The sequence below is a fragment of the Gobius niger genome (genome assembly GCF_951799975.1).
Source record: "Gobius niger genome assembly, chromosome: 14".
In the NCBI taxonomy this organism is placed as follows: Eukaryota; Metazoa; Chordata; class Actinopteri; order Gobiiformes; family Gobiidae; genus Gobius; species Gobius niger.
In genome coordinates, this window is record NC_136865.1 from 22,379,755 (window position 1) to 22,397,990 (window position 18,236).

At 40.6% G+C, this 18,236-nt stretch overlaps 1 protein-coding gene across 1 annotated transcript in view; it reads right to left on the bottom strand.

The window, feature by feature from the left end:
• Nucleotides 1-10,111: 10,111 nt before the first annotated feature.
• nudcd1 (NudC domain containing 1) overlaps nucleotides 10,112-18,236 on the bottom strand; it is a 53,956-nt gene continuing 45,831 nt past the window's right edge. The window contains exons 9-10 of the mRNA XM_079570950.1: nucleotides 13,398-13,557; nucleotides 10,112-10,513 (exon numbers count right to left, since the gene is read on the bottom strand). Coding sequence (XP_079427076.1) covers nucleotides 10,227-10,513; nucleotides 13,398-13,557 — 447 coding nt within the window. The 3' untranslated portion in view covers nucleotides 10,112-10,226. The remainder of the gene's footprint in view (nucleotides 10,514-13,397; nucleotides 13,558-18,236) is intronic.

Here is an 18,236-nt window from a genome sequence, read left to right on the forward strand (position 1 = left end):
GCCACAAGTGCCTACTCTCACACTCACATGAGCCATTAACGAAAACTACCTAAACTTTTTGAGACCCAATTTCTGTGCACAATGAAACACTTGGCAGGCCCAGAGTGAAGTGAAGCCGTTCAACATTAAAGCTAAAAGAAGCATCTGCCGATGTTTCCGTTTATAATGTAGCCTGTGCTTATAAAAAAAAGTGAAGGCGGTATTTAAAACAATATGGCCACTCAACATACATGTTTAAAGTGTCAAATCAAACAGATAAATATAACTTCACTTTCCAAACTCTCCCATGGGCAACAAAGCCTCGTCAGCCAAAGTTGGGTGACTGACAGCTGATGAGAGCGACGGGCAGTTTCCATGGAGATAAATCTTTAATGACTGATTGAAAACACAAAACGCCTCTGTGAGCGTGTCTATGCGCTGATGCGACAGGCTGTAATTAAGAGCGGCCCAGTGGGAGGTCGAGACGAGGGAAGTGATTGACATTTTTTAACTTTAGTGAGTGTTTATTATTTATTATGGCTTAGGAACTGTCAGTGTCGTCCTCCTTTAAAGCAGGGGAGCAGGAGGTGCAGCTAATATCAGTCAGTGTCAGTTACTACAGACAATCCTGTGGCTGCAACAAACTACTCTATTTGTTTATCTAACTTTTATTTAGATATGACATTTCAGAATCTCTTTCTCAGGGGAGTCCAGGCCCCAGGGAGAAGCCCATTGTGCATGTTTTAGTGTCTTTAGTGGAGCATCTTGGAGGAAACATTTGCAGAAACAGAACTTGCAAACACCTTATTGCTTTAAGGCGAGAGCACCAAACTCTAAACACAAACATGCCCCTCAAAAGGGAATGGATAGTTTTATTTGAGCTCGATCAATAGACGGATGGGTTCTCTCAGAGCTCGTGGTGGCAGGACATTTGAATGGCAGAGAATTGTTTTTATACACACATGCCTGAGCAAAAAAAAAAGTGTTCACATTGATTTACAGAAACTTACATGATCTGGGCCCCTCCTGGAGCCGCCACCTTAACGTGGTGGAGGGGTTTGAGCGCCCGAATGATCCTGGATGGATGGATAGGTCGGTAGGTTGATGGATGGATGGATGGATGGATGGATGGATGGACATGATCTGGGGCTGCTGCAGAAGGTCAGGTCTAGGTTCAGCAACACTATGACCCCCACCTTAACTGAGCACATTTTTCCTGTTCGGCATTACCCAAATCAAAAAAGCATCTTGAGAGAAAGAGTCAAGATAGCGGCGAAAATGAGACGTAAACAAGGATGAAAAGGCATCACAAAAAAGACAAAAAAGCAACAAAAAGAGTGATGAAAAATCAACAAAAACGTGACATAAAAGCAACAAAAAAGCTTCAAAGCAGTGATGAAAAACCTACAGAATCAGCAACAAAAAAGTTACCAAAATGTGACAAAAAAGCAACGAAAAAGCGTCAAAGAAGTCGAAATCTTTGCTCAGTTTTGTAGGTCTTGTTGTGTTACACTGGCTTGTAGATTTGGGAAAAGCTGAACTGGAGAAAATGTGTTTGGTTAAAGTGGGAGTTAACAAGTTCAAGAACGAGATCATCTGAACCTGGACATCCTGAATGACCAGGTTATTCCATATGTGGATTTCTTCTTCCCTGATGGCACGGGCATATTCCAAGATGACAAAGCTTTGATTCATCGGGCTCACATTGTGAAAGAGTGGTTCAGGGAGACTTTATTTTCACACATGGATCAGCCATAGACTCCAGATCTTAACCCCAGTGAGAATCTTTAGGATGTGCTGGAGAAGGCTTTGCGCAGTGGTCAATCTCTCCCATCATCAATACAAGATCTTTTAACATTACAGAAGCTTCTTGTGTGCTGTGCTCAAAGCTAAAGGTCCAACCAAATATAACAGCGTGTGAGACCTTTTTTCTTTTTGGTCACCAGTGTATTTGAAAGTTGCTGCTCACACTCGTCACACACAGACTTTCAGAAAGGTAGAGAGACTGGATCCCCGAGAGGACGTTTGTTTACCCGCTCATTTCTCTTAAATAACAGAATGAAGCGTGCCTTCTGGGTATTTTAATCTAGCCTATAAAAAAACAAGAAGCAGAAAAGTTTTCAGCATTAAGTGTTTTGAATAATTAACAGTAAACAAATAATACTTTTGAACAATTGGCCTTGAAGTAAATGAAAACTTTCTTGTTTACTTCCACACAGTGAAATAAGTTTTGTCATGTTTTTCTCCCTGAAACAGCTCAAGGTCTCGATACAGCAGTGTTTAACCTTTTCTTCTCTCCACGCAACAATATCTAATTACTCTTCCGTGGTTCGGTCGCTCGGCAGCGGAGCCAAGTTCATTACCAAATAATGTGCAATCAAAGCCGCATCAATTTACCATGACCAGGAGAAAATGTACCTTAGTTTTCTATAATTGTTTAATCATGTAAAAGGCTTCGGTGTCACCTGCTGAGGAGAGCGCTCTCCACGGGAGTCAGAGTGATTATACACATATTGTTTTAGCAAAGAGGTTTGTTGTGGACGTTAGCGTCACACAAAGAAGTGTCTGAGAACTAATACAATGCAAAGAATTTGTTTTTGGCCCCACTAACCTGTCGCTTCCATAGGTGTGCAGATGTTTTTTTTCAGTCGGATGAAAAGGAAGAAAAATCTTTTGACAAATATAATATTGAAGGTTTGGAGCAAGAAAAAGAATCGAAACAATGATCAAAGTTTGAGATAAAACTGCATTTCTTTTTCTCTCTCAAAACATTTTTTTTAAAATTGATTTCTGTAAAAGGTAAAATGTTTTCTCTTACTTGCCGGCATTGGGTTGTGAAAAATAGGGAGATTATTTTTCATCGGTGTATCGGCCCAAGGAACAGCGCTTCTTTGCCTGCCGTGCATGTAAGTGTTGAAGTAATTTCATGTATTTACCTGATGAAGGAAACTTGTTCTGAAAATATTGCGTCTTTGATATTTCATAAATTATTCTGTTCACCACTGAGGACAATGGAAGAGCACCAGAAGTAGGGAGACCAGTTCTGTAAGACTGAAGAGAGCTCAAAAGTGAGGACAAAGGTTAAAAAAAACCCTATGGAAAATAGGTTTTATTTAAAAGAGATTAAATTAAAACATACAAAGCATAATTTTTCATAATAGGAACAGAAACATTATAAGAATTTACATGTTATCATCTAATGAGTGTAAGGCATAGATAAAGACGGCATCTCTGGAATTGCCCATATATGGTCATGTTTGAAAACAGTTAAGGGGGAAAACAATTTGGAGAAATATCTAAACTTTATCTAATTTGTTAATTTCACAAATGCTGAATTATGAATATAGTTTTCTACTAAATAAAGATACAAAGACATGGAGAGGAGCAAAGTGGTTCAACAGCCCAAATATACATAAAAAAGGAGAATGCTAACATGATGCTACATGTTAGCATTGTGCTAATGCTAGCGCTAGCTAGCACTTGCTACGACTGCCGTTTTTTCACTTCTACAGAACAATCTGTTGTGAGAAAATATCCATATGGACCCAATTTACACTTGACTTTATTTATGTGATAAATAAGTTCATATTCCACAAGAAAATGGCTAAAAAGAGTGTGTTTCCCAAAATATTCTATTTTCCCCCTCAGCAAAGCCACGCCCCCTTCTATGACAAGATGCCGTCTGTATCTATAGACGGGGAGGAAGGGGAAACCTGTCTGGCTGCCTTCAGTGCTCCTCCTGGGTTTGTCCCTATTTCAGAGCGTGGTGTCCTGCACTGGCCATCTCCTCCACCTCCTCCTTCCTCTTCGTCCCTTTTTTCCCCTGTTGCTCCTCTTGTGAGGCCTCCATTGTACTGCAGGTGTGGGGGACTCTTGGTGCCTCTTCAGTGTGTCAGAAGAAGAAATATGTAGGTCTCAAAAGTGCTCAAAGACACCCAACAACAGCAACACAAACAAACAATTACAACAACTGCACAAATGCACCTTCTATCCATCTTTCTGCCCTGAGAAAAGCACGCACACAAGTATCCTCCCTATAGCTACACTGGAATGTAAACTCATAACCTACAGACACTACGCCAGGCCTATATTAAGAAATAACTCTTTGCTTCAGATAAAACTGCTATAGCACAGTGTGATAAGTGCAAGTGTTAAGTCCTCACATGCCATAGTTGCGGCTGCAGCTCTGCATCACGAAGACCTTCAGTCTCACAGACATGAGTCACTCTCCAAATGGACCGACACTTTTAAACTGGATTTTTGCAGAGCTCGATACGAAAGGCCTTATAATGTTCGCAACAATTTATTTATAGATTTGTTTTTATTCTTAGAGACAAAAGAAAGATGGAAAGCACATGGAGCTCATACGGCCTTAACCCACTTTAAAGTAAACCATTTATGTCACAGCCACCATTTTTAGTGCAGAAATAAACATTTTAGCTCATTCAATCTAGAAATCCATGAAGGTATAAGACGTTGGCACAAAAGGTCAACTCAAACGTGTCACTATTTTTATTATTTCTATTCATTTTTCAAGCCTGTGCTGAAGTTTTCCATTTCAGTCTGACTTTTGTTCGTTCCCCCTCACCGGCATCAGAGCCCATTTATATCACAGAGCCGTGCACAAATAAATCCGCCTTGAGCAGAAAAAATATCATTAATCTAACCTAATTTAATCACGGTAATTAGAATTATAGCTGCATGACTCTGAATATGAGAGGACTGTGCAACATGAGGAATTATCGCGGCTTCAGGAATGATAAACTGAGATAATGTTACCCTTTGTGCGGAAGATGGAATTTAAATGACGTAATAAGCATTTTAACGACAGACCTGAGGCTACATTTGGATATAAATGTTAACTACTTTGTCAGTCAGTGGTTTTCACACGCCGACACGCTCAACGTGAATTGTATTTGAAGTGTCTTGTCCAAGGACACGTATGCAGTATGGGCTGAAATTGAACCGTAACCTTCAGGTTAGTGGAATCACCAGAAGGAAAGGCTGAGCACCATCAGAGAGTAGGACAGCTGCACTGCACCTCCATGTTGTTTATCATACCAGAACTGAACTTTTGTCTTGCATTAATCATTCTCAAAACAGAGAAAACAGAAAGATGAAAAACCTGATCTTTACATACACTATAGTCAAAAGATTGGAAACGCTTTTTTATGCATTGCTTTATCTTTTACACATAAACACTCGTCTCATTACTCTATGAAACAAACTTGACTTCTGAGGTAATTATTTTGTGTAGTATTTTGTGTAATATAGGCCTTCAGATGTAAACTGGTTCAAACATGTTCTGTGTTGTACACTATTCTTTTTACTTTTGAGTCTGGGGGTAACTATTAGGGCTTGGACGATCCACTTTTGTCATGATCCGATACATATCACGATACCCAGGGGCTGATACGTATTGCAATACAGTACGTAATTATAAGAAGTGATATGTTTACCTTTAAATGTGTAAAAAGTCATTTGTCCAAAGTCTTTAAACCAAATGCCGGCTGACTTTTACTGAAGTGTTTAGATTGAAAAGTGCATTAACACAAAATGCAGCAAAGTGCTGTAACTGTTGCTGGAAAAAGAAAGAGTGCATGATAAAAAAGTCAGATCCGATATTTTGTCCCAGCCCTGGTAACTATGGTGCCTTAGACGAACCATTATGAACGTAATCTGGTAAAAATAGTTTTACATGAACTCTGCCACAGGGATGTGAGGATTGTGCTTTTTGATGCAGATGTTTCATTGTTTCAGGGTTTTTGTTTTACTTATGGAGAAATTTGGCAGGTTCGTTGCGCATTCGTTCCTTTGTTCCGAACTAACTAACTAAAGACAATTTATATTGTAAATTCTCACTTAAGGCATTCATTTCTGATGAATCGGGGCGACGGTGGTGCAGTTGGTAGAGCGGGTCGTCTTGTGATCGGAAGGTCGTGGGTTTGAATCCCAGCTCCCGCAAATGCACACTGTCCTTGGGCAAGAGTGTCTGCGTACATTGGAGTATGAATGAGAGAGGGAATGGGTGACTGGTTCCTTTCTGTAAAGTGCGTTGGGCCTGATAAAGGTAGAAAAGCGCTGTATAAGTTGAGTCCATTTACCATTTATGAATGAGCACATATGGAATTCTTCAAAAAAGCCGCCTTTTGCTTTGATTACAGCTTTGCACTTTTGACATTTTCTCAATGAGCTTCACAATGTCGTCACCAGGTTTCGACTTCACGGACAGTTGAAAGCCATTTAAGGTGACTTTCCTTATGAAGCTCATTAAATGGGTGACAATTTTGAAGAATTTTAAATATAAAACATGCTTTGAGTGATTTGAGTTTCCTACATAAATTACACAATGTAAACAGTGAACAAACTAAAAAGCGTTTCCAAACGTTTGACCGGTGCTGTATGTGTTTTTGTGTGTCCTCAGTAACTGTATGGAGAGAATTTCACCTTCCTCTTGCTTCATTGTTCACATTAATAGAGCATTTAATCCGGGGCGCCTGAACTTTCCCTGTGTAGGTGTAAGGTGCAAGTCTTAACCACTTTGCCGCCGTGCTGCCTGTCAAAGCGAGTGCATTTCAACACAAAGCCATCTTTAATCATGTCTGCTCCTCTGGTGCGGCAGATTGTGCCCACGTTTCTCAGTGTTTGTCACAGTGAACAGATCGGGTCCTGGGAGACATTACCTCCTCTCTCTCTCATTTAACCCGAACCTCTGCTGCGTTTAACAACAAACACCGCGCTCCCATTCAATTTAACACACCCCAAAATCCAATCACAGAGAAACGATTGTCCCGAGCCAGACGGACCATTACCCACGAGCACTAGGGGCGTCTCAGCAGTGGAGACATAGACACTAGTGTTATAAAACAGATGGGTAACGATACAGATTTCATTATACATTCAACAGCAGTAAAGTCAATATGCCAAAGAAATATTCACTGCAGAGTTATTGGAATAAAAGTCTTTTTATGAAGCTGCGTCCTGTGGGTTTCAGGCAGAGATTTCCTTTATCTGTATATTATTGTTGGATAGGAATTTATATTAAACGCAGTCACAGGTGAAAGAATAGAATACGGCTTTAAAAGGAAATGTGTGAGAAAAAAGTTGATCCATCGCAAGACTGAACTTAGTGTTTATATTCTCCAGCAAATGCATTGCTTCATAATGAGGTGTTTAATTAGTGCAATAATTCCATGTTTCCCCACAGATTTATATATGAAATTGTAACTTCAAGGGTAATTTTCCCACATACCAACTTTTTCCTGAAGTCTGGAAGCTTGCAAAGTGAGGAGAGAGAGAGAACAAACTTTGGTAACGCTTCATATTAAGGTGGGTTTGTTAAGTGTTAATATGGTATTAATGAGCATTAACAACATGCTTGTAAAATAGTAATAAGCTGCTTTTTATTTCTTCCATCTGTTAAAGGGGCTAGATGCAAGTTGGCCATTTTATGCTCACTACTGCCATCTCAGGTCATATGTGTAACTGCACCTTCTATATTAAGCTCGTGCATGACAGCACTTCGGACCTGAAGTAAAACTTTTTCAGTGAAAGTGCAGGCTTTTGAGGCAGTTGTGGTGAACAGGTCTGGGCTCATTCTACACATAAGGACATGGCTGGAACATATAGGGGGAGGAAAATACTGAATTGTAACATTTTTAAACTCCGTATAGTCCCTACAACATACAGGTAGGCCATTAATTGCAGTGATATGCATTAGAGTGCTGCAACCCGTCCGACGTCCAACGGGCTCAGTCGGACTCTCAGAGGTCTGTTCAGAGACTATTGGGGAGCAGAAGCATCATGAAGTATAAAGCTGGGTTCGGTTATAAAAAGATTTCCAAAGCTTTGAACATCTCCAAGTCCAGTTAAATACACCATCCAGGAATGGGAAGAGCATGACATCACGGCAAACCTACCGAGACCCAGCCGTCCCCGTCCTCCTTAATCTAAAGTGAAACCCACACTTGGAAACGCACACGATCAAGCTCCTCCCCTTCTCTCCTGGCTCACAGGAGAGGAGTCTGAGAGTCTGCATCGACTTGCAGACCCAGTCGGTCAATCATATGCAATCCGTTAAATTTGTCAAACATTTAAACTTACAGACTATCACTTTAAACCCTCCAAATAAGCCAAAATGTGGAAATAGTAGAAATTAGTAGATTTGTATCAGTTCAATTTATTGTATTTTATTAAAAGACTAAACAAGATGTCCAAAATCCTCTCCAATTTTAATAACGTCAACAAAAATAAGCTTTAAACCTCCTTTTATCCAATATACAAATGTTGACGCCACAAATATTGGTAATTTTAGCCTTTTTATTCATGAAGCACCTATTTTTCATATGAAAACAATAAAAGACTTGTAGGACAATTTTTCTTAAATTTATTCATAGATAATAAACAGCCTTACATACACTTGAGCATTCATTCATCATGTGTAACTGAGCGGCTGGTACTTTCGCCTCTTAGCTGAAAGGTCCTGAGTTCAATTCCCAGAGTGTCTGGTCATTCTGTGAGGAGGCCTGGGAGGGTTTTCCTCTGGGTTCAATCTAAAACATGCTCAAGAGCGTCCAATGTCCCGACACACTCTGGCTCAAACTCTAAAGATGGTCAGTTTGTGAGGTTTCTTTTTCAGTCAAAGCCCGAAAATTACCAATTCAGCTCAGATTTTTTCCATTTTTGTTTATTTCTCTCCTGCAGCAGAGGAGCGGAAATGACAGAACGCGGTGTGAAGCGCCAAACACGTTTCATGGAGATTTATGGAAAACAATACGTTCTTTATTAAAGTGTTACCCTCCTCCTGACACCTCTGAGGCTCAAGACTCCAGGAGAATTAAGCTGTGGAAATTCTCGATGGCTCATTGTGAAAACCACTGCTACAAGCGGAGACCAAAGCAATATAGTATAACAAATACTGGTGCTGTCCCACAATGGTGACGATAGGAAACAAAACTAGAAGTTCAAAGCTCCATCCCTGCAACCCTGGACCATAAAACGTGTGAGCATGTGTGTGCTTCTTACATTTAAGTCGTTTTGAATATGATTTACTAGGTTTCCAGATTATTCTCTGTACAATTAACAAGATATCACAGAATTTAGAGTCTCCAACCTGTTAGGAAGGGCATCCATCTTACAATCAAGATTTTGACTGGTGACATTTTCTTATGGCTTAAGTTTCTTTCCAGTATTTTTGCATCCCAGGCCGACAAAAGCTCATTTCAGGTCCTTTTAATGATCAGCATGACAGTTTTTTAGGTTAATAAAATATTCATACAGTCGCAATAAGACACAACATGTTGACATTTTTAAACACAGCAACTAAAGCCACAGCTCACGGTCGGATTGGGAAAGAAGAAAGAAATTCATTGTCCATTGGTCCGTTCATTGATGAATGGGAGCAACACTGAGGTTACCGCCCCCTTCAGGTGAAAAAGAAGCTCTCATCCAGTGAAATGAATGGGCAGAGATTGGTTAACCTCTTAGTCCCCCAAGCTCATTATCTTCTGTTCAGCTTTACCCAAATCTAAAAGCTTCTCAACTGGAGAGTAACAGTGTAATTCCTGCAAGCTTAGACCTACAAAAGTGATCCGAACTTTTTCATCACATTGTCACGGCGATCTTGAAGTGTTTTTGTCGTGTTTTCGTTTTCATCGTCGTTTTCGTGGCTATTTTGGTGCTTTTTTCCCCCCAGCTTGGTTCAGGTGGGGGTTAAGAAGTTCAGAACTTCTCATTTGTTTTATTTATTGGTCAAACAATTCATAAAGACTACTGTTAGTGCTTTTAAACTGAGCAGCTGAACCCCACTGTGATCATTACACGCCAGAAAAATCACATTTCTGCAGCCAACAATGTAGTTTTCCAGACTGTGAGAGCAAAATATAAATGGTTCATTCGGCGGCTAATCTACTGCTGCTATTGCCAACGTTAATGTCTGTTTTAAGACCCAGAGTATCATTAATTAGGCCTAATTCTGAGCACCTTTAATAGGCCTGAAAATTTGCTGATTAAAGAAGTCACAAAGGCTATGACTCACAGAGCTGTTTGTACAAAAATTAATACAATCATATATTTTCCATTCAAAACAAAATGGCTCCCAATCGTCTTCTGACAGTGAACTGATGAGATCCAATATTTTGTACCGGCTGTCATACAAAATCTCCCTCTGTTTTCACCCGGATGGGGCTTGGACTCAAAAAGATACTGCTCCCATCTGTAAGTGATCATTCAAACATCAGCTTTCACCACTAGTTGTTGACCTTCAGCATGTGCAGGTGGCTGGAGGTGAGGATGTAGAGCCTCTCGTTGGTGGCTCTGAATCCCAGGATGGGCCGGTCCGAGTCCAGACTGGAGACCTGCTGTTTGGCCACCTGCCCCACCTGCCGCCCCTGCCGCCTGTTGAAGAGCACGGTCTCCACGGGGGCGGGCTGTCTGTAGATGAACGCCCGGCGGAGGCACTCGCACAGAGAGGCGTAGGAGAAGTTGGGAGGACACGTGGCGAACTTCTTATCCCTTTTGGACGCTTGGACGTAGCCTGGAGGAGAGACATGAAGGCGGGGATTTCAGATTTGACTGGGAACTAATGTTTTGATGAAGTAAACTTTGCCAAAAGAACACGCTGTACAGACGAGGCGCATTTGAGACGTTTTTAATGAAAGTATTTCAGTGATAAAAATACGCAGGGATCACATTCAAAAACTATCTCTAATGTCTGAGCAATATCCATGCAAAAATCCTCATTTAGGATTACACTATAAAAATAAGCATGGATTTAAATTAGAGATGCACCAATCCAGCTTTTTTGCTAGTGATACTGATACTGAGGGTTTGAGTATCTGCCAATATCCGATATGAATCGATACCATACGTCTTTCTTGGTATCGTAAAACAAGAATGGTCCTCTTTTCTCCCTTGTGAGATCAATAAAGTACTACTTGAAGAGTTTAGTGGTGCTAGGCTAGTGCTAGGCTAGTGCTAGGCTAGTGCATGTCTATGGCAACTAGTAGCCTGCATAAAAAAACACTTCAAAATCATCAGGTAGCCCTCCAAACGTAGCCATATCTGATTTGTAGAAAGCTTCTTGCGGCTCCAGCAGTGGCCGATTTTATGTTATTAGGCTACTTTAGGTATTTAGATCATCGTTTTTGACCCAGCCTTGATTCGTTGCCGCAAGCATTAGCATGTTGCTAACCGCAGCATTTTGGGCTGTGATCAAAATACGTTTGTGGAGGTTAAAACCAACTCATTTAGTTGGTGAAAGTTTTGTTTTCAAAGTGGTGAGAGCCAAAACAGGTATCAGTTCAGTTTTCTACAGTATTGGCTCCGATATCGGATACCAATATCGGATCGGTGCATCCCTAGTCTAAATTGAGAATATTAATCTTGTTTTGAGCGGTTTTCACTCATTTACACTTTTTTACTGATCAGATCATTCACTTTGCTCAGTTCACTGGTTCTAAGGTAATCTCGCTTGAAATAATAAAGTAAAACTGCCAATGGGCCAAGTGCAATTTTCGCAGCCCATTAGCAAATAGCCTGAAACAAAGACAAGATGTATTGAAACGATAACATCTCAGAACAAGTGAAATAATTTAACCTTGTCAGGCCAATGCCAAATACAGATTCACAGGTCGAAGAAAATGAGTGCTAAAAAGAGCTTGAATAAATGTCTTTGTTGAGCCGGAGCCAGAGCTGAGGTAATTCGCCGCTCTCCAAATTGGATGACTGTCTGAGGAGCCGGAGCAGATTGGCCGAAAGCATTGTGTTAAAACAGATAAATGAAGACGTCAGAGCTGTCACAAACAGGAGACTGGAACCTAGTTACTTTTAATAGAACTGACGCTGCACTCTGTAGCCTATTAGAGCTGAGATATTCAATCACATTAAGGTGTCACTGAAATCCACATTGTGTGAGGTACAGCTGTATCAGAGCCATTTATAATGAACACTCATCTGCTCAGCACTAATGCCTGGGCAGATTAGTGTCTGTCAGGAGATACGTTAGCCTTCGTAATGTAAAAATACCCTGTAGAAACAAAAGAACTGGAATGGCAGGAGGAACATCTGGTAAAAAACAAAACAAAGTGTGAGCATCCTGAACACAAGCAGCTCTTTATAAACATACAAAACTGTACCACAGGTCACGGGATGATAGAGTTTCAAGGTTTTCCACAGTATCGATACGTTAGTAAGGCCTGTCTGACAGTAGCCTGGTCTCTGCATCTATCACCCTTCACTACAGTGTTCATTCTTGTTCTAGTTTACTCCATGTTCGTTCGCCACTTATTTCTTCCCTATCCAAAGAAAAAGCAGCCCTCTTCCACACAGCCACTTCACACTGAGCCACACTGAGCCACACTTCATTTCAGTTCATTTCAGTTCAGCTGAAAGGAGCGCGGCTGATGTGAGGCCAGAGTCACCGCTCTCACAAACGACACAAGTCACCCAAAGCACTTCACATGAGACACTTTTTACTGACTCCATATTTCTCCTATTTGACATTTATCTAACCAGGTTTAAAAACTTGTTGAGATTTATAAGAGCGACCCGGCCAAAAGGCAGCAGCACATAAGCAATTCACAATAACATAACAGCAGCACACATCTGAGATGAAGCCGCCACAGTCAATCAATGTAGATTTAAATGAGTCTGGAGAGGCCAGCTCCTGAACACTCAGCTCATTTTGTAGATGATTCCAGTCAAAGGAAACCCGGAGCTGAAAGGCCTTTTCCCTTCTCAGTCCCCGCTCTGAGAACTGACAGAACAATGTATGTAGCCACAAATGCTCTGGGACAGACCGACAGAAGTGTGGCTGCACACAACTGCATCAACAGACCAGCACCAACTCACACAGGTCGTATTCCCACACGGTCGCCCATCCAGATTTTAGTGGTATGGCTAAATAAATAAACAATTTTGATCAACAACGACAGCAGATAAAATATCAGAAAGAAGAATACTTTTCTTATGTCAGTCTTCCTGCTGGGGATGCTTGTGATTTTACGATTATTTGCGATTACTGAAATTGAAAATGCCAGAAATTTCTCAAATCCTTTATAGTACGGTCTAAGTGTTCACAGAAAAGATGGATACATGTTCATTTTCTATATTTATCGAAGGGTTGTTTCAATTGAAATCTTATTGAACATTAAGGCTGTGTCATCTTTTATCTTTGGGCTTTATTCACTATAATAAGAATAAGAAGAATAACAATAAAGAGAAGAAGAATTCAATGGGTATGAATGGGTACTTTCGGTCTTCTCTTTTTATATGATGTTATCAAATATGTCACTGGTAAAAAGGCACAGTCACAATCTCATGAAATGTGCTTCTCTCTAGCCTCATTGTGTTGTGAAGAATGCAAATGTTTGTATCTTTTTTGATTTGAGCTTTGAGTGTAGGAGTTAGTGTTGTGTTACCGAGAGCGTTGAAGGTGGCCACGTGCTCCCACATGTGGTCTGGCTGCTCGGGCCGAGGCTGCCACACCAGAGCGTCCACGTCGTGGCGGAGGCAGAGGCAGGGCATCAGGGCCGGGTCGGACTGCACCGTGAACAGGTACTGATGACCGCCCAAGTTCACCTGGATCAAACACACAGGACAGGAATTCTCTTTTTAATCACTTCAATTCGAAAACTGGCCTCTCTAGCACAAATGAGTTCATGCTAAAAGAGGGCAACTGTTTGTAGCTTTACCTGAACAGCTTCTCTTCCCTCCCTTTAGCAAATGACATTTAAAGATACACCTTTTCAGCCCCAATAATGAGATGGTGTTTTAGTTTAGTTTTAATTAGCTAATTGATCAACAAACAATTAAAGTTGGTAACTTAAAGGCAGAGAGGAAAGTGGGCTGAAACTAGACCTACATATAATGAAGGAGAATGAGAGAAGATTTTAGTGGTGGGAAGCATAAGATGAAGGAAAATATTACTTTGAAAACAACTCTCCCAATAGCACGTGATTAATGGGATTTTGTGCATTGTAACTCTTTGTGCAGCTACCTTACCGCACACCAAAAAGAAAACATTTTTAGCAAATTTCGCCCTCTTCACATCGATCACCCTCCAGTTCTAACAACACCTCGAAACACTCTGCAGTTTGAGCCAATTCTAGACGAGCCATTTTCTCTTCAAACAAAACACCTCTGTTATTCTGCTGCAAAATATTACGGCCTCTTTTAAGTTTGAGTCAGGTAAAGCTTTGAAGTGTGGACAGGAGGGATATTTCTCCAATCAGCAACAAAAAAACAAGACTGTTTTTGAGGGAAAATACAGACGAGATCCAGTCGATGCAGCTCAATAATTATCTCATTGCAATGTGAACACTGCCCCGCCTTCACAGCTGTGTTGTTCTTAACATCCTTATGTTGTTTAGCTTCTCAGGAGAAAGAACCATTTAGAGAGACAGCACTATGTGAAAACATTTACATTCAAATATTAATGTTTGAATGCTAGACGTACAGGATGAAGTAAGTGCTTTACTTGTCATTGAACAACAGTTCAATGAAATTGTGTTCAGGTGTTAGTCCTGAGCCGCGGGGACTGAGCCATGATATGATATGTCATAGACAAAGGGCGCTGCACGGCGGCGACTTGGGCGCGAGAAGCTGTTTTAATGAGATTTTATGAGATTTTAGGCCAACCTCTCCCCAACTCTCCCCAAGATCTTGGCAGTTGATTCTTCTTTTTCTCCAGTGAAAAAGGTTTGAGTCGTACTTTTGCGAGCGCAGTCATGGGTCAGCAGAGTGAACAGGAGGGGGCTCAGCACACAGCCTTGGGGAGCTCCCGTGTTCAGTGTGATGGTTCTGGAGGACTTGCCACCAACACGTACAGCCTGAGACATTTATGAGACATTTATACCACAGATGGATTGGCTGCAACAGATCTCAACCCCATTAATAAACCTTGATCAATACAAGATTGTGGTGAAAATTTAATTTAATTTCAGACGCTTTTTGAAACAATTGTGTCCTTTTTTATTTTTTTGGAAAGGTAGTGTAAAAATGGACTCATATGGAGAAAAACAGCATCAGGAAGCAAAGCGAATGAAGAGTCTTGGCCAAGGACACCACAGCAGTGTGGATAGGGACTGTACCACTAACCTTCTCCTAGTAGGCATCAAACACTGATAAACCAAATCCCATTTTCACCCAATTTTCGTTTACAGCTTCAGAGCACGTACGGTTGCCCTTCAAGGACATACAACACGCACCCTCAGGTTAAAAACCCTCAAATATTGTCCTTGAAAGCCTTATACCTTCAAGACAGACAACATCCTCGGGCCTCTGCCTCCCCTCCACTCCTCTGTACGGTTCTGGTTGGACGCCATTATACGGCCAAGCATTTCTCCATTTTCTCACCAACCTCAGCAGCCTCTTCGTGCTGTCGAAAACCTGCCGTTTAAAACTCTCGCCTTGATTTCTGATGGTTTCGTGATGACAGCCTTTTAGCAACTCATCGCTCCCCCTCTACTCCAAATCCCATTTACTGAACACTCGAGCTGGGACTTCATTCAGACGCGCCTCGAAAACAACTGCCGCGAGAAGGCAGAGCGCGAGACGAACAGGTAATGGGTCCATGATTTAAAAGAGGCAAAGCACAACCTACGGAGTGGCATCAGAAATAACTAGCTTTCAGGTTACAACTTTGTAGAACAGCTTCCGAGTGTCGGCCGATATCCGATGCCAGTATCTTTCCGTAAAAATGGTCAATAATTTGTTGTCATTGTAAGTAAAACTGCAGAAAGTCTTTCCCAGCTGATCCTTTCGGCTTTGTCTGTTAATCAAAGTCAAACCCTTAGCCGAAATACCCGTGATAAAACTCTTCACACTATCATGAGATCACATTCTGACTATTGTAACACCCTGTACATCAGATTAAAGTAGACATTTCCTAAAGGTTTAGTAAAACATTACGCCATATTGTCATTGCAATATCGCAAGGAATCACTGTATCGAAGTGTTGGACAGTTAATACAATTTTAATCTAACAGCAATTTTAATAAAGGTCGATCTCGATAATGGCGTGGAGTGTTTTAATCGACAAAGTTTATTGGCCAATCCTGTCACAGAAAAGACACTAGGGCATTAACAGAAAAGTCTCTGGCACTAGTCGACATCACTTTAGATGAGTCTTAATTATTGGATTATCGACTAGTCTCTCTCTCTCTCTATACTGATGTGCTGATAATTGTAGCTTGCCATTTTTTTATTCTGCGCTTCACTATACATTGTTCATGTTACAGCAAACTTTAAAACAAGCTTACAGAACATTGTTAAACGGCCATGTATCTGTGTTATTTCTATCTCTAGTCGACTCTACTTGAACTTTGTTTGTTTGCTTGTTGCTTTATTTGTCATTGTACATGAACTGTACAACAAAATTTGTCCTCTGCATTTAATCCATCCCTCGATGCCACTGGACGACCCGTAGGGACCGGGGACCCATCCTCCATGATGTGGAGTCAGGCTCTACACAAGGACTTTACATTGAAATGAGAAAACGTTATTTTTTGTTTCTTCAGAAAGCAAAAGAATGAAGACGTCTTTTTTGTTATTAATTTACTCATCCTTTTGTCCAAATGATATATTCATAAATGTAAATATTCTAAGCAGAAACCCAACTTTACACATTTTCATAGTGATACTCTCTCATATGTAAAGATTTTGGAAGGTTCTGATAACAAAAAGGCTCAGTATTTGCTCAAAATACAATATATTTGTAACTGAATAATTGTATTGTACGATTCTGTTACCCCCTGGCATACTTTGTACTCTGTATATGTTTGTATATTCATATACTTTTCATTGCAATAAAAACAAAAAAAAAGATGTGAAGTCAGGCTAGTGGTCAGAAACACCTGGTTGGAGGATTCACCTTTTGCACGGGGGACAAACTCTATACAGAAAGGCTCTGTCCAGGGGTGGGAATCGAACCTGGGACCTTCTTGCTGTGAAGCACGAACGCTAACCGCACCCACAACTTATCCGTCTTTATTGACAGATACGCTGATCTGAAAAAATCTGAAGTCGTTAATGCCCGACAACAAACTTATTTATCATCTCAAGAGCCATAACTCCTCTGAACACAAAGAAAGCCATCTGTGGATAGAGAAGCAGCGCTAGAACTATAGTGCAAAGGTTAAACATCAAACCATGACCTGGTCTTTTGCTGCTATTATGCCGTATGGGAAGAGGAATTCAAGTCCAATTGAACCGGAAGGACCGATGGCTTTATGGCTCATACTAACTCCGCTGCCTGCTTCTGACATTCTTCAACCTTTGCAGATGTTCACGTGGTGCAGGGACAGGTGAGAGAGAGATGGGGATGTTTTGTACTGTGAGACTTGCAGGAGTTGTGTAGTCTGGCCACACTATCTTTTTACTTACTGGTAAAAGCACATTTATTGATTTTTTGTCACTTAAAACAAAAAATCCAGATTCGGCAATATGAAGAAAGTGATTGCAATTATTTTTCTACAAAATTGTCCAGCCCTAAACCATATCACCATTTTTTTTCTTATATCATTCAGGTTTATACATTTATTAATATATATATCCAACCAACAAAACATGTTCCATGATCTGTGTTGATCCTGTTCATAATGTTTTGGCTAATCTTTGCAAATGACTCCAGAGTCTCGAGAGACACGGGAAGTATTTCATTACAGCTAAAAGCCAGCATCCATTGATCTAGTTTATTAGTTTCCCTGCACCAAGGAAACAAGAATGAATCAAAGTTATGACGCAAAATATGAGGCAAAGCTCTGACGATTTACTGATGCCACGCGGTACAATCCTTTAATTCAAGATCTTAAAAAAAAAAAAAAAAAAAAAAAACGTTCAAGAGATTTTTTGTGCTTAATAGCTTTTCACTGTTTGTCACGCAATTTCCATAAAAGCCCCGGTGTCCTTGAGAACGAGAAGCGCTTTGAAAATACAACTTCAAAAACCTGCTTTTATCATAAGAAAAAAACACGAAACACCAGAGTGGAGTCTGAGGCACTGATTTACAGTTGTTTTGTCAAATAAAATTCAACTGTTTGTTAAAACTGGGCTGTACTTTCGATATACAAAACAGATCAACAGCACAACATGTTCTGGAAGTCTGCAAAGAAGGAAATATAGTAATTAAAGTGATTTTTGACATAGGGCGTCATTTCCTAGTTATCCAGTGTGTTGCTGATTTCTGGAGATATCTTTTTTTGTAATTCATGCAGTTCTTATATTTGAAGAGCTTAGTGGCGCTAAGCTAGTGCAAGGCT